The 12128-nt window shown below is 32.1% G+C and overlaps 1 protein-coding gene across 2 annotated transcripts in view; it reads left to right on the top strand.

The window, feature by feature from the left end:
- The window catches only part of LOC114341845 (uncharacterized), a 77425-nt gene that overhangs the window by 4735 nt on the left and 60562 nt on the right, over positions 1-12128 (top strand). The window contains exon 2 of one of the 2 annotated variants that reach the window (XM_028292655.2): positions 851-907. In XM_028292655.2, coding sequence (XP_028148456.1) covers positions 878-907 — 30 coding nt within the window. In that variant the 5' untranslated portion in view covers positions 851-877. Of the gene's footprint in view, positions 1-850; positions 932-12128 lie in introns of both variants that reach the window. The other variant, XM_028292654.2, reaches the window with a different exon arrangement.

The following is a 12128-nucleotide window of genomic DNA, read 5'->3' as shown; positions in this document are numbered from 1 at the left end:
TACCATATATTGGCTTCTAATACAGGGGGGTTCGTGAAGGGGGGTCCGAAAAAAAAATCTATCCTTAGAAAAACTCGAAGTCGTCAGATTAAGATAAGGTAAGTTAAGTACATGCAAAACAGTGTATGTATATTTCAAAAATCTGACAATTTGAGCGGGGCGTAAGGAAATGGGCGAGTCGCAAAATTTCAAAAAAAAAACAGCGAATATTCCGCGAAATGAACGTCAGATCGAAAAACTCAAAAATACGTGTTCAATATTTTTCAAAAACCCATCGAACGATATCAAACACGACCCTCTACCAAGAGGGGTGGGGGTAAACACAAAATATTAAATACGAACCCCGCGATATTTTGCGAGATAAACATCAGATCGAAAAACTGCAAAATATACGTCGTCAATATTTTTGAAAAATCTATCGAATGGCACCAAACACGACCCCCACGGAGGCGGGGTGGGGGTTACTTTATAATCTTAAATAGTAGCCCCAATTTTTATTACAGATTTAGATGGTTTACTTAAAAATAAGAAACTTGTATTCACGACATTTTTCCGAATTATTGATAGATGGCGCTATAATAGGAAAAAACGATTTTTGGGAATGGAAAACTAAATTAAAAATAGAAAGTTCCCACTAAGATGGAAAACTTAACTTACCTTATTTGGTTTTAGGTACTCTTCACAACCCAATAGGTCGAGTAGCTGCAAATTTAGCATACTTTTCTCCCCTACTATAAGTAAAATTCTGTGAATTTTCAGCTAATCAAGTTTATATCCCTTTATCTAAGTGCTTGTTTACTAATTGTGTTAAAAATTGGCGAAATTTTAAAATAAACCTCATATTTTTTAGGTATTGTTCACTACTATTTTTTAAGCTATGAAGCTTGGAGTGACAACTGCCGGCCCGGTAAGTATCACTCCGGTACTTCCGGTAAGTATCATTCATGTATAGGCGTATAAAGCAAATATTTTTTAAATTCTATTAAGTAAGTAAATTTGTGTTGTGCTGAAGCTATGTTATGATTCTATATAGAGTTTTAGGTGTTTTTGAGAGTCTGTAACTAAAGAAGTAACGAAAAATTTTAACCAAAAATTCTGAAATATCTATTGGACCTTTAATACCATAATTTAAGTTAAAGATTCGATCTGTGACCATCAAAGGCATTTCATGTTTTAGATTCTGCGAAATAAAAAATATTTGCTTAACCCGCGATCACTGACCATTGTAGAAAAAGTCTAACAAATTTTTAGTTGTCCTCATAACTTTTTTTCGTAAAATATGCAACAACGGACTTCCATGACAGCTTTCTCCACCACATGCCAATAATTGTGTAAATAAGTTGTGTAATTAAGTGCACTTGTTTCAGTCTGGGTGTCTGCGAGAGGGTTTTTAAACTTGATTTATTTTTTTATTAAAACTTTATTATTTGCAAGCTCAGTTTGGAGTTAGTTTGGAGTTAGTTTGGAGTTTAATAATTAGTTTTGATTATCAAACATATTATACAGGATGTCCCGAAAATATTGGTAATAAATTATACCACAGATACTGGGGTCAAAAATAGGTTGATTGAACTTAACTTACCTTAGTACAAATGTCAACAGAAAAAAGTTACAGTCCTTTGAAGTTATAAAATGAAAATCAATGTTTTCAAATATATCGAAAACTGTTAGAAATTTTTTATTGAAAATGGACATGTAACATTCTTATAAAAGGAACGTCTTAAAAAAATTTAGTGAAATTTGTACACCCCATAAAAATTTTATGGGGGTTCTGTTCCTTTAAACCCCCCTACACTTTTGTGTATGTTCCTATTAAATTATTAGTATAGTACTATTAGTTAAACACGATGGTATTAAAACTTTTTTGCCTTAAAGTACTTTCTCGAAAAGCCAGTTTTTATCGAGATATTTTAAATATAATTTGTCAAATCCATCACATGCTTGTATATACATAGTTAGGTATGATTATAGTGACGTGGTAATAATATGAAAGTTTATTAATAATTTACATTTTTAGGTACATTTTGAACCATATTAAACAAGAAGCCATATCTCGATAAAAGATGCCTTATCGAAAAAATACTGAGGCAAAAATTTTTAAGAAGACTGTGTTTAAGTAATAGTAATGGTACCGCAATAATAGTTTAATTGGAACGTACACAAATATTTTAGGAACGAAACTCACATAGAAATTTTATGTAAACATATTAAAAAAGAAGCCGCATCCCAATAAAAACTGAATTATCGAAAAAAGAGGCAAAAAAGTTTTAAAAATATTGTGTTACCTAATGAGACCACAATAATAATTTAATTGGAACGTACACAGAAGTTTGGGGGGGGGTTATAGGAACAAAACTCCCTAAAATGTTTATGAGGGGTACAAATTTCACTGTTATTTTTCTTTAAGATGTTCCTGATATAAGAATGCCACATATCCATTTTCAATAAAAAATCTCTAAGAGTTTTCAATACATATATGAAAAATAATCGGTTGTCATTTTGTAATTTCGAAGGGCTGTAACTTTTTTGTGTGCACTATTGTATTGTAAGTGAGGTTAAACTAACCTATTTTTGACCTCAGAAGCTATAGTATAATTTATGACCACATAAATTATCTTTTCGGGACACCCTGTATATTATTTCTTAATTTTTGGTCACAATAAAATTAGGCCTACCTATTTATTGTGTAGGTCGTAGAGATTCATAAAAATTATTATGTATTACTTAGAGTATAGCAATAAGTTTAAGTCAGTAGAGTAGGAAAAATGAAAGATTACCCATGAACGAACATATTATAAATTACGCTGTATTTTCCTGTCACCGTGTCACAAAAAAGCGCAAATACATGTAATAATTATATAAACTGTTCTTATATTACTGGCACTGCTCTTCATTACTTTCTGGAACATAGAAAATATGTGTTTAGTATGATCGCTCATGGGTAATCTTTCATTTTTCCTAGTAGTATATAATACTAACAAAAAGATAAGAGAAAATGAATAACGAGTAAACGTACAAAACTTTTCTCATGTCTTAATGGGGTAAACATTTATAAAAGTTTTGATTCTAAGCCTTAAATTTATTTACCTAATTATATACAAATGCAAGAAATGCGCTGTATACATTGTCTTCAACCCTTCAGAACAACATTTTAAAAGAAAAATTCATTTTTCGTCATCACGCATTTCAGTCCGCTAGAAAAATATTAATCATTTAAAATATCTAATAATAGTAGGTAATAATCAACTACAATTTAAAAAGATAGTTAAAGGACAATACAAAGATAACAACAGACTTCTTAAATTTTTACGCATACTGACCTGGATTTGGATATACGTAAACAGATTAAATGATAGTCCTTTTGAAGTGATACAGATTTTTTAAATGTTATTTTTTAATGATACTAGTTTCAATAATTGATACAAGTCATGACCTATTAAAAATATTATCACAATAAAAATAATTAAAACAGGAATAATAAAACAGGAAATTTTTTTAGTCTTTTAGGTGCTAAGTGGTTAGATGGGAAGAAAGTAAACCTTAATTATAGAACTAGTTTATTTAAAATACTAAAAAAGTAACGATGGAAAAAATAATTAACCCAAAAGATAGTGTGTGCTAGTAGAAAATTAACGCAAAAAAATTAACATTAAAAAATAAAATTTTAATTGTCAACATTACATTCGGAGGACTTCAATACGTCTAGGCATTCTGACATAATTCATATTATTCATTCAAGCTATTTTCAGCTCTTGAATGATTTCTGAGAATAATTGCCGCTTTTTATATGTTCCCTAAAATGTTCCATAAAAGTTCTAATGAATTCATGTTCTGGGTGAAATAGAGCAAGGAGAAAATCGTTCCTCTGATCTCTTCTATATTCGTTTGCGTCCATCTGAAGATCTGAAGCAAAAACGGGTCTCTTTAGAAAATGCTCCAAAGAGTCCAGTTTCTGTGATCATTCATAAATCTCACCTTGTTAGCTCGATGAGCTGCCGTTAATTTTGGGCATGCTACTGGCTTATGAGAACGTAAACCACCCTCATACAGGACTCTTCTTACAGTTCATGCAAAAATATGAGTTCCCCTAGCTTCTAACGAATGACTAGCGAGAATATTTTACACAGAACGGTTTCGTAATGCGGAAACCTTAAAAAAAATGTTTATCACGCTGATCTCGGCACTTTTTTCTGCTGGATCTTGGTCTTCTAATATATGGTTCTTTAGTTCAGAAGAGCATCATGGATAATACTTGGCAATATTGAACTGATTTGAAATATAACGTATACTGTGACCATCTTCATATAATGCCACAACCTTCACATTATTTTGTGATACTAACACGATTGGAAAATACTAATGAACAGTGATATGAGTTTATCAGGATAAACGTGATACTTATGTTAAATGCAAAAATCTGTTGCTATAGTCCGTCCCACTTTGACTTTACAGTATAGGCAACACTGGCAATACAGTACTTATAGAGTTTTTAGCGCGGTGATGCCCATTATATCAAAAAGAATTTGTAATCGAATATTGGAGAGATTAAATTAAAACTGGTATAGAAATACAATCTACAATTTTGGGATTTGTATGCATTAAAGTTTAATTGACATACTATTGTTATTACGCATATGAATCCTAAAATTGTAGATTGCCTTTCTAAAACAGTTTTAATTTAATCTCTCTAATGTTCGATTACAAATTCTTTTTGATAAAATCGGCATCACCGCGCTAAAATCTCTCATAAGGACTTCATTGCCTATGTTTCCTGTACGGTAATTTAAGGTGGGACTGACATTAGTAAATAAGATAAATTATCATTTTTTGCCAAATGTCAAAATGTTGTTTCTATGATGATGCGATCACTTAAAAAGAGTTACAGAACCATTTGTATTATTATGGATGTATTAGTTTGTATTGGTCGGATATCTTCGAGATATCCGACCTCAAAGTCGTCATTGTGACGTCACAATGCTTCTTCAAATATTTATTTTCTTCCGACATAGCTAAACATTAACTCAACTTCTTTTCGTTTGATGCAACTAAACGTCAACTAAATCAAAAATTCAACAGTTTTTTGAAATTTGCTAAAAGGCAATTTGCAGAATTTTTCATTTTAGTCAATAAATCATCTACCCCGGAAACTGTGATATTAACGGGTTTTTGATCTAAATTTGAAAATTGAGCCAAGTCTTCGGTAATAAAATGTGCTTGAGAACCAGCGTCCAAAAACACTCGACAAGTTTTGGCTTTTCCGCGAAAGTTTACGATATCTACCACTGCGGTAGCTAATAGTACTGCTGTGGCTACATCAGCGTGCAAATTTACGCTAGCACTAGTTGTATCCGTGTTTGTATTTTTATTGTATGCGAAGCTCTTTTTGTTATCGAAATGCAACAAACTGTTGTGTTTTTGATGGCAAATGCAACAATTGGAAGCGGTGCATTAGAATACGCGATGATTTTTTGCGTAAGCAATTAATACATCATCCACCTTGTTTAGCCACTTCATAACGTTCAACATGCGATAACGATGTGAATTCACGGCAGGAGTTTATATAATGCTCACCTTCACAATAAATAAAGTAGTTGCAGTATGAGTTTGTTGATTTCGCGAATGCTGAGCCATATTCGACGATTTTGATTTGTTTTATGGAGGATTCTTGATAGTAGATTGCTGAGATCGCATATTTTCGAGTTGAGCTTTTCTATTTAAAAACGACATCATTTGTTTCATTGTTGGATTACGCGATTTGTTAGTATTATCCTCCCATCGTTCGCGGAGACTATTAGTGAATTTGTTTTTGAATAAGATGACGAGAAAAGAATCCCACGAGTCGATGGGTTCGTCAAGATTTTTTATCGCTCTTAAATATTTTTGAATATGATCCAAGCATGCGCGAGTTGAAAATTCTTTTGACATGCACGGCGCGGCGTGTCAATTAGCGATTTGATGTAACTATCGCGAATGAATTTTTGATCGTCATAGCGCTCTTGTAACAAATTTCACGCGATATCATAATTTTGAGCAGACGATTCTATAGAAGATATATGTCCGCAGCTTCTCCTGTTAAACAACTTTTCAAATAAAATAGTTTTCTCACGGGATGAATGTTATTATCTTAATGAATCAATGAATTAAATAAATCATAAAAACCTAACCACGTGTCGATACTGCCATTGAAAATCGAAAAACAAAAACAGTGGCACCTCGATAACTCGGATTAATCGGGACCGCGGCCGATCCGGGTTATCGAAAATCCGGGTTAGCCGGAGAATATGGTAAAAATTAATAAAATACGGTATATTTACAAATAAACTCCGTTAGAATTGAAATACCAGCACATATATATAAATATGCACAGTACCTACACATCTAAATTACTAAAAACAAACTAAAGACAAACGTAAACAAACGGAAGAGAACAATATACAAGACTGTACTACACACAATACAGTCACAATCGATGTTATGTTATTTAAGAAAAGTGAAAACTAAATACCATTGTTTGAAAAAGAATTTTTTAAATAGCCTATTAGACTTTATAAACTGTTTGAAATATATAAAGGAATACTAGAGACAGGTGTCTGTTGTTTTTGCCGGCGCGGCGTGTGCCATGAGTCATTTTTACTATCGTGTAGTTGAAATTACACAAATACACATTATCTCTCAAATATTATATTACATACATTTTTATTGTTGAAATGTTTATCTGATAATTAACTATTCGGGTGTCGTTGTCAAAATACAAAATACTGAAAATCAAAATGTTTATCTGATGAAAATCGGTCCGGGTTAGCCGGAATTCCGGGTTATCGGGGTTCCACTTTACTTGAAAGAGATGCTGCAGGAAAATTTGTTGCAAAAATATTTGTTACAGGAGCAATTAATGCAATATTATTTGCAGATTGTATTTCCGCCGACGACGACGATGAAGGAACGCTAGAAAATATTGGTTCTGGCGGTGTATCATCTAAAGTTGACGATTTTAATTTTTCCGTAATCGGATCCGACAAAATATTTGTAGCGATTGCGTATGCTTTATAATATTGTTTCTCAAATTCTAAACGTTTTTCTAAGCTTGGAAAATCTTTTTCAGGATTGTATTTATTTAAAAAAATTTTATATACCGTTAAAGATCGCTTGGCATTTCCTCGTTTGACATTAAGGGCTTTAATTACTTTTTTAGTCATTATAAATTTTTATAATATATATATAAATAAAAATAAAAACAAATAACCGAAAACCAAAAACTCACAAAACGGTAATACAAATAATTTAAATTATATGATCAGTTTAAATTCATAATAATTAATTTTAAGCAAACTCGAAATAGAGGGGATATAAATTTTTATGAGTAGTAACAGGAATATATTAAAAATAATGGATTAATTGAGTGGTTCAAATGACTTACTTTGAATTAGTGACTTTCGTTACAAATAAAAACTCCCATATATATTACAAGACTTTATTCACAAATCAGACTTTGCTCTAAACTTTACATAAAATTTTATTATAAAGGGATTTCGTATCACATCGACCAAACTGAAAATTGTTCAATATGTAATTTACACAAATTAGAGACTCTTTCCCACATTTTGTTGGAATGTCCATTATACTCGTGTTTTAGATCACCCCTTATTCGATCATTTGTAGAGAATACCGAGAGCTTTTTTCTGTTTTTAAATACAACCCATTCTCCCACTGAGATTAAGGAACTGTGTACATTTTTTATTAATGCACTCAGATTGCGTTCATTTATATTAAATGAATAATTGTAACTAAATCTCCATTAAGCGTCGACTATTTATGTGTAATAATTTGTACTCAACCTCTTGTTATATGATTTTTCATTAGAAACAATAAACATATCTATCTATCTATCTATCTAGTGACTTTCGAGACTTCTGGTGATGACAGCTCACATTTGATTTGATGCTATGATGACCGTTGTTATGAGTATGACGAGGAGTATGACGACGATGTGTGATGAATCCTTGAGAATTCCGACGAAAAGATGTATTCTTGAGACACTTCACTACGGTTTTATAGCACCACTGCTATTCGAATGTTCACTTTATTTTGATTAAAGCGATAAATCACTATAAAATAAAAAGTTCTTTTTTTTTTCGACAATCTACTTCGACTACTCTCAGGTCTTCAAATACGACACGAAAACCAATAATTACATCCGGCTCGAAGGACCATGTCTTGACCCACGATTAGTGTACCGTGAGTAGTGAGTATACGTGCTATAAAATATTACATTAGCAAATTAAAATAATACACGACGACAATTATCGCTGGAACTATTTATTGATTACTATAAATATTTACAAATCTAATTTTCGCTGGCTACTGACTTCCCACAATTACTTCCCACCAGAAATCCCTGATGGTGAGGAACACAAAAATGTCAATCTGTCCCACACAATTTCTCCTTGCGAAAAACGTAATTACAAAATCGTCATCACTGTCCTTCTCAGAAACTGACAATAACCGCTTGACTCGATTAACTGTTAATTTACTAATACCTACTTTCTAAAGAGAAGGAATATGATACAGATGACAAATGTTCCCCAGAAATATATGTAAAAATGAATGTATTTTAATCTTTTAAGAGATTTCTGGAAATTAATTTACGTAAACTTTAAGAATTACTGATATGAATTTACATCGTAAAATAAAATCGAAAAACAAAATTAACTAAACTATTAGGAGACGGAACAGTAAGGTTAAGTTACAGTTCAGTATTTTCAACGAAAACTTTGTTTATTTTGTGTTTATTTATTTTTTCAATAAAGTAGTTAAAATATTAATCTTCTGGCAAATATTTATATATATTAATATAAATATGGTATATCCGCTTAACCTACATCACATTCGGCTGGCTTCGGCTATAAACGCCTATAGTAATCATCACGGCCTGGCTGATCTGCTTGTTTTATTTGGGTTGTCTAGTTAATGATATATAGTAATACTTTAAAAAGGGATAAACCCTGTAGTTGGCTGTATACCTTCAATATAACAACGTGGAATGAAGTAAACATTTCTTTTGTATGTAGGCATATGAATTTATTAAAAATTCTTAAAATTTATCCACAAGGGAGTGGAAGCACAAAATGTTTTCGGTCAAACTGACCATCATCAGTGTAAACGTCCAGTGTACAAGTAATTTTAACTAGCCACTTCAATAGGTGTAAAAACCTCTAAATTACATTAATGTTACATTCTATGTTAAAAAGTAGTCGACATAAAGTCGATGTCTTAAGATTTTAAGGCAGGCCGCACATCAAAGAAACATGAAACGTAAATTACGTTTCATGGAAATAAAACAGTGCTAAAAAAATATACGTCCGGGCATTTATGAAACTCTCCGAAAATAAAAATGTGTCATGAACATGAATCACACTCGTTTCATTGGTGGGCGGCCTTTAAAGATTTGTTTAGCAGTGTTTTAGTTTCATGAAACATGTTTTTCGTTTCATGTTTCATGTTTTTCGTTTCATGTTTCTTTGGTGTGCGGCTTGGCTAAAGATCACATGTGAATGTATTTCATCCTTGCTCGAAAATTGCACAAGGAACTTGTGTTCTAGTGAGAGGCTAACAACCAACTGGTCTAAACATATATAATAATATGTAGTACATAATATTTATGTATTATTATATACAGCTTGTCTACATTAACGGTGTCTAGTCGGACAAACTTTAATGTACGGTAACACTAGAACAGGGGAAGTGTTAATTGTGGAAGAGTTTTAAAATTTGGAACGTCAGACTACGAAAACGTCACATGTATTTTGTCGGACAGAACTTCCAACTGATTTGTTATATATATACATTAGCACTTCGAGCCAAGCAGGCTCATGGCTTGGTTTACAATATTCCTCCATTCTTGCCTGTTCTTCGCTTTTTCTTTCCAATTGGTTGCATTGAGATACCTCAGGTCATCATTAACTTCATGGCTCCATCTGGTCCTAGGTCTTCCTTTTCTCTTTTTAAAACCTATTGTAACGCTTAACATGATTTTAGGCATTCTAACTTGGGCCATTCTTTGGATATGTCCTAACCATCTAAGTCTTTGTGATCTTACAACTGCAATTATATTAGGCTCCTTATACAATTCTTCTAACTCCCTGTTTGTTCTTCGTGTCCACTGATTGTTGATTATTTTTCCCCCAAATATCCTTCTAAGAATTTTTCTTTCCCATACTTGTAACATTGATTGCTCAGTTTTTGTCATAGTCCAGGTTTCAAAGGCATACGTAACTATTGGTCGTATCACAGTTTTATACGTTCTTAATTTAGCTGCTTTGGATATATTTTTGCTACAGAGTATTCTATTGAATGCATACATGCAACGATTCCCTGACATTAGTTTTTTGTGTATTTCTTCCCGGATATTTGGTCTACTAGAAAATAAGGTCCCTAAATATTCAAATCTCTCTACCTTTTCAAATTTATACATTGTTCCTTCATTCGTTGTTATCATTAAATATTGCCCTTGTTCAAATTTTTTGTCGGTCCATTCCATGTACTTAGTTTTTGTTTCATTTATATAAAGTCCTTTTTCTCGAGCTGCCTTTTCTAGTCGTCCTACTACCTCTTTTAATTGTACTTTGCTTCTGGATAGAATTACTACATCATCCGCGAATGCCAAACATTGATGATTTTTATTATATATATATATGTCCTGATCTGTTAATATTAGCATCTTTTATTATCATTTCCAATACCACATTAACTTACAGTGATGACAACGGATCCCCCTGTCGTACTCCTTCTTTCACTTCGAAATTTTCTGTTAGTTTGTTATTTACTTTTACTCTATTTTCTGTTTTCGTAAGTGTAAGCTTTATCATTCTTATTTTAGGTAAGCACTGATGATGACTGGTAAACCAGTCGAAAACTAGTTACGTGATTTTGATATGGCCCTTTTGAGGGTTTTTAAATATACCTTTATACAAGATTTTACTGTTTTTTTGTTTCTTTTATTTTTCTAACTGAAATGCATTCATGCTGGTGCAGGTTTTGGCCTCCACTATATGGTGAGAGAGAGGAAGAAGGTGTAGATCAAACAACAAAAACTACGTGATTCTCGAACAATATTCTCAATCCGACTATTAGGTTTATCACAATGCTACGTATGGTCGACTCTTATCTATGCAGTTAAAACTTAAACCCTTCTTTTTTTTTCGACAATAACTACTCTCAGGTCTTCAAATACGACACGATAACCAATAATTACATCCGGCTCGAAGGACCATGTCTTGACCCACGATTAGTGTACCGTGAGTAGTTAGTATACGTGCTATAAAATATTACTTTAGCAAATTAAAATTATACACGACGACAATTTTCGATAGAACTATTTATTGATTACTATACATATTTACAAATCTAATTTTCGCTGGCTACTGACTTCCCACAATGACTTCCCACCAGAAATCCCTGATGGTGAGGAACACAAAAATGTCAGTCTGTCCCACACAATTTCTCCTTACGAAAAACGTAATTACAAAATCGTCATCACTGTCCTTCTCAGAAGCTGACAATAACCGCTTGACTCGCCTAACTGTTAATTTACAAATACCTACTTTCTAAAGAGAAGGATTATGATACAAATGACAAATGTTCCCCAGAAATATATGTAAAAATGAATGTATTTTAATCTTTTAAGAGATTTCTGGAAATTAATTTACGTAAACTTTAAGAATTACTGATATGAATTTACATCGTAAAATAAAATCGAAAAACAAAATTAACTAAACTATTAGGAGACGGAACAGTAAGGTTAAGTTACAGTTCAGTATTTTCAACGAAAACTTTGTTTATCTTGTGTTTTATTTATTTTTTCAATAAAATAGTTAAAATATTAATTTTCTGGCAAATATTTATATAAATTTTATTATAAATATGGTATATCCGCTTAACCAATATCACATTCGGCTGGCTTCGGCTATAAACGCCTATAGTAATCATCACGGCCTGGCTGATATGCTTGTTTTATTTGAGTTGTCTAGTTAATGATATATAGTAATACTTTAAACAGGGATAAACCCTGTAGTTGGCTGTATACCTTCAATATAACAACGTGGAATGAAGTAAACATTTCTTTTGTATGT

Source organism: Diabrotica virgifera, chromosome 4 (assembly GCF_917563875.1).
Source record: "Diabrotica virgifera virgifera chromosome 4, PGI_DIABVI_V3a".
Lineage (NCBI taxonomy): Eukaryota > Metazoa > Arthropoda > Insecta > Coleoptera > Chrysomelidae > Diabrotica > Diabrotica virgifera.
Note: the sequence above shows the minus strand (reverse complement) of the source record. Positions and strands in the feature narration are given on the sequence as shown.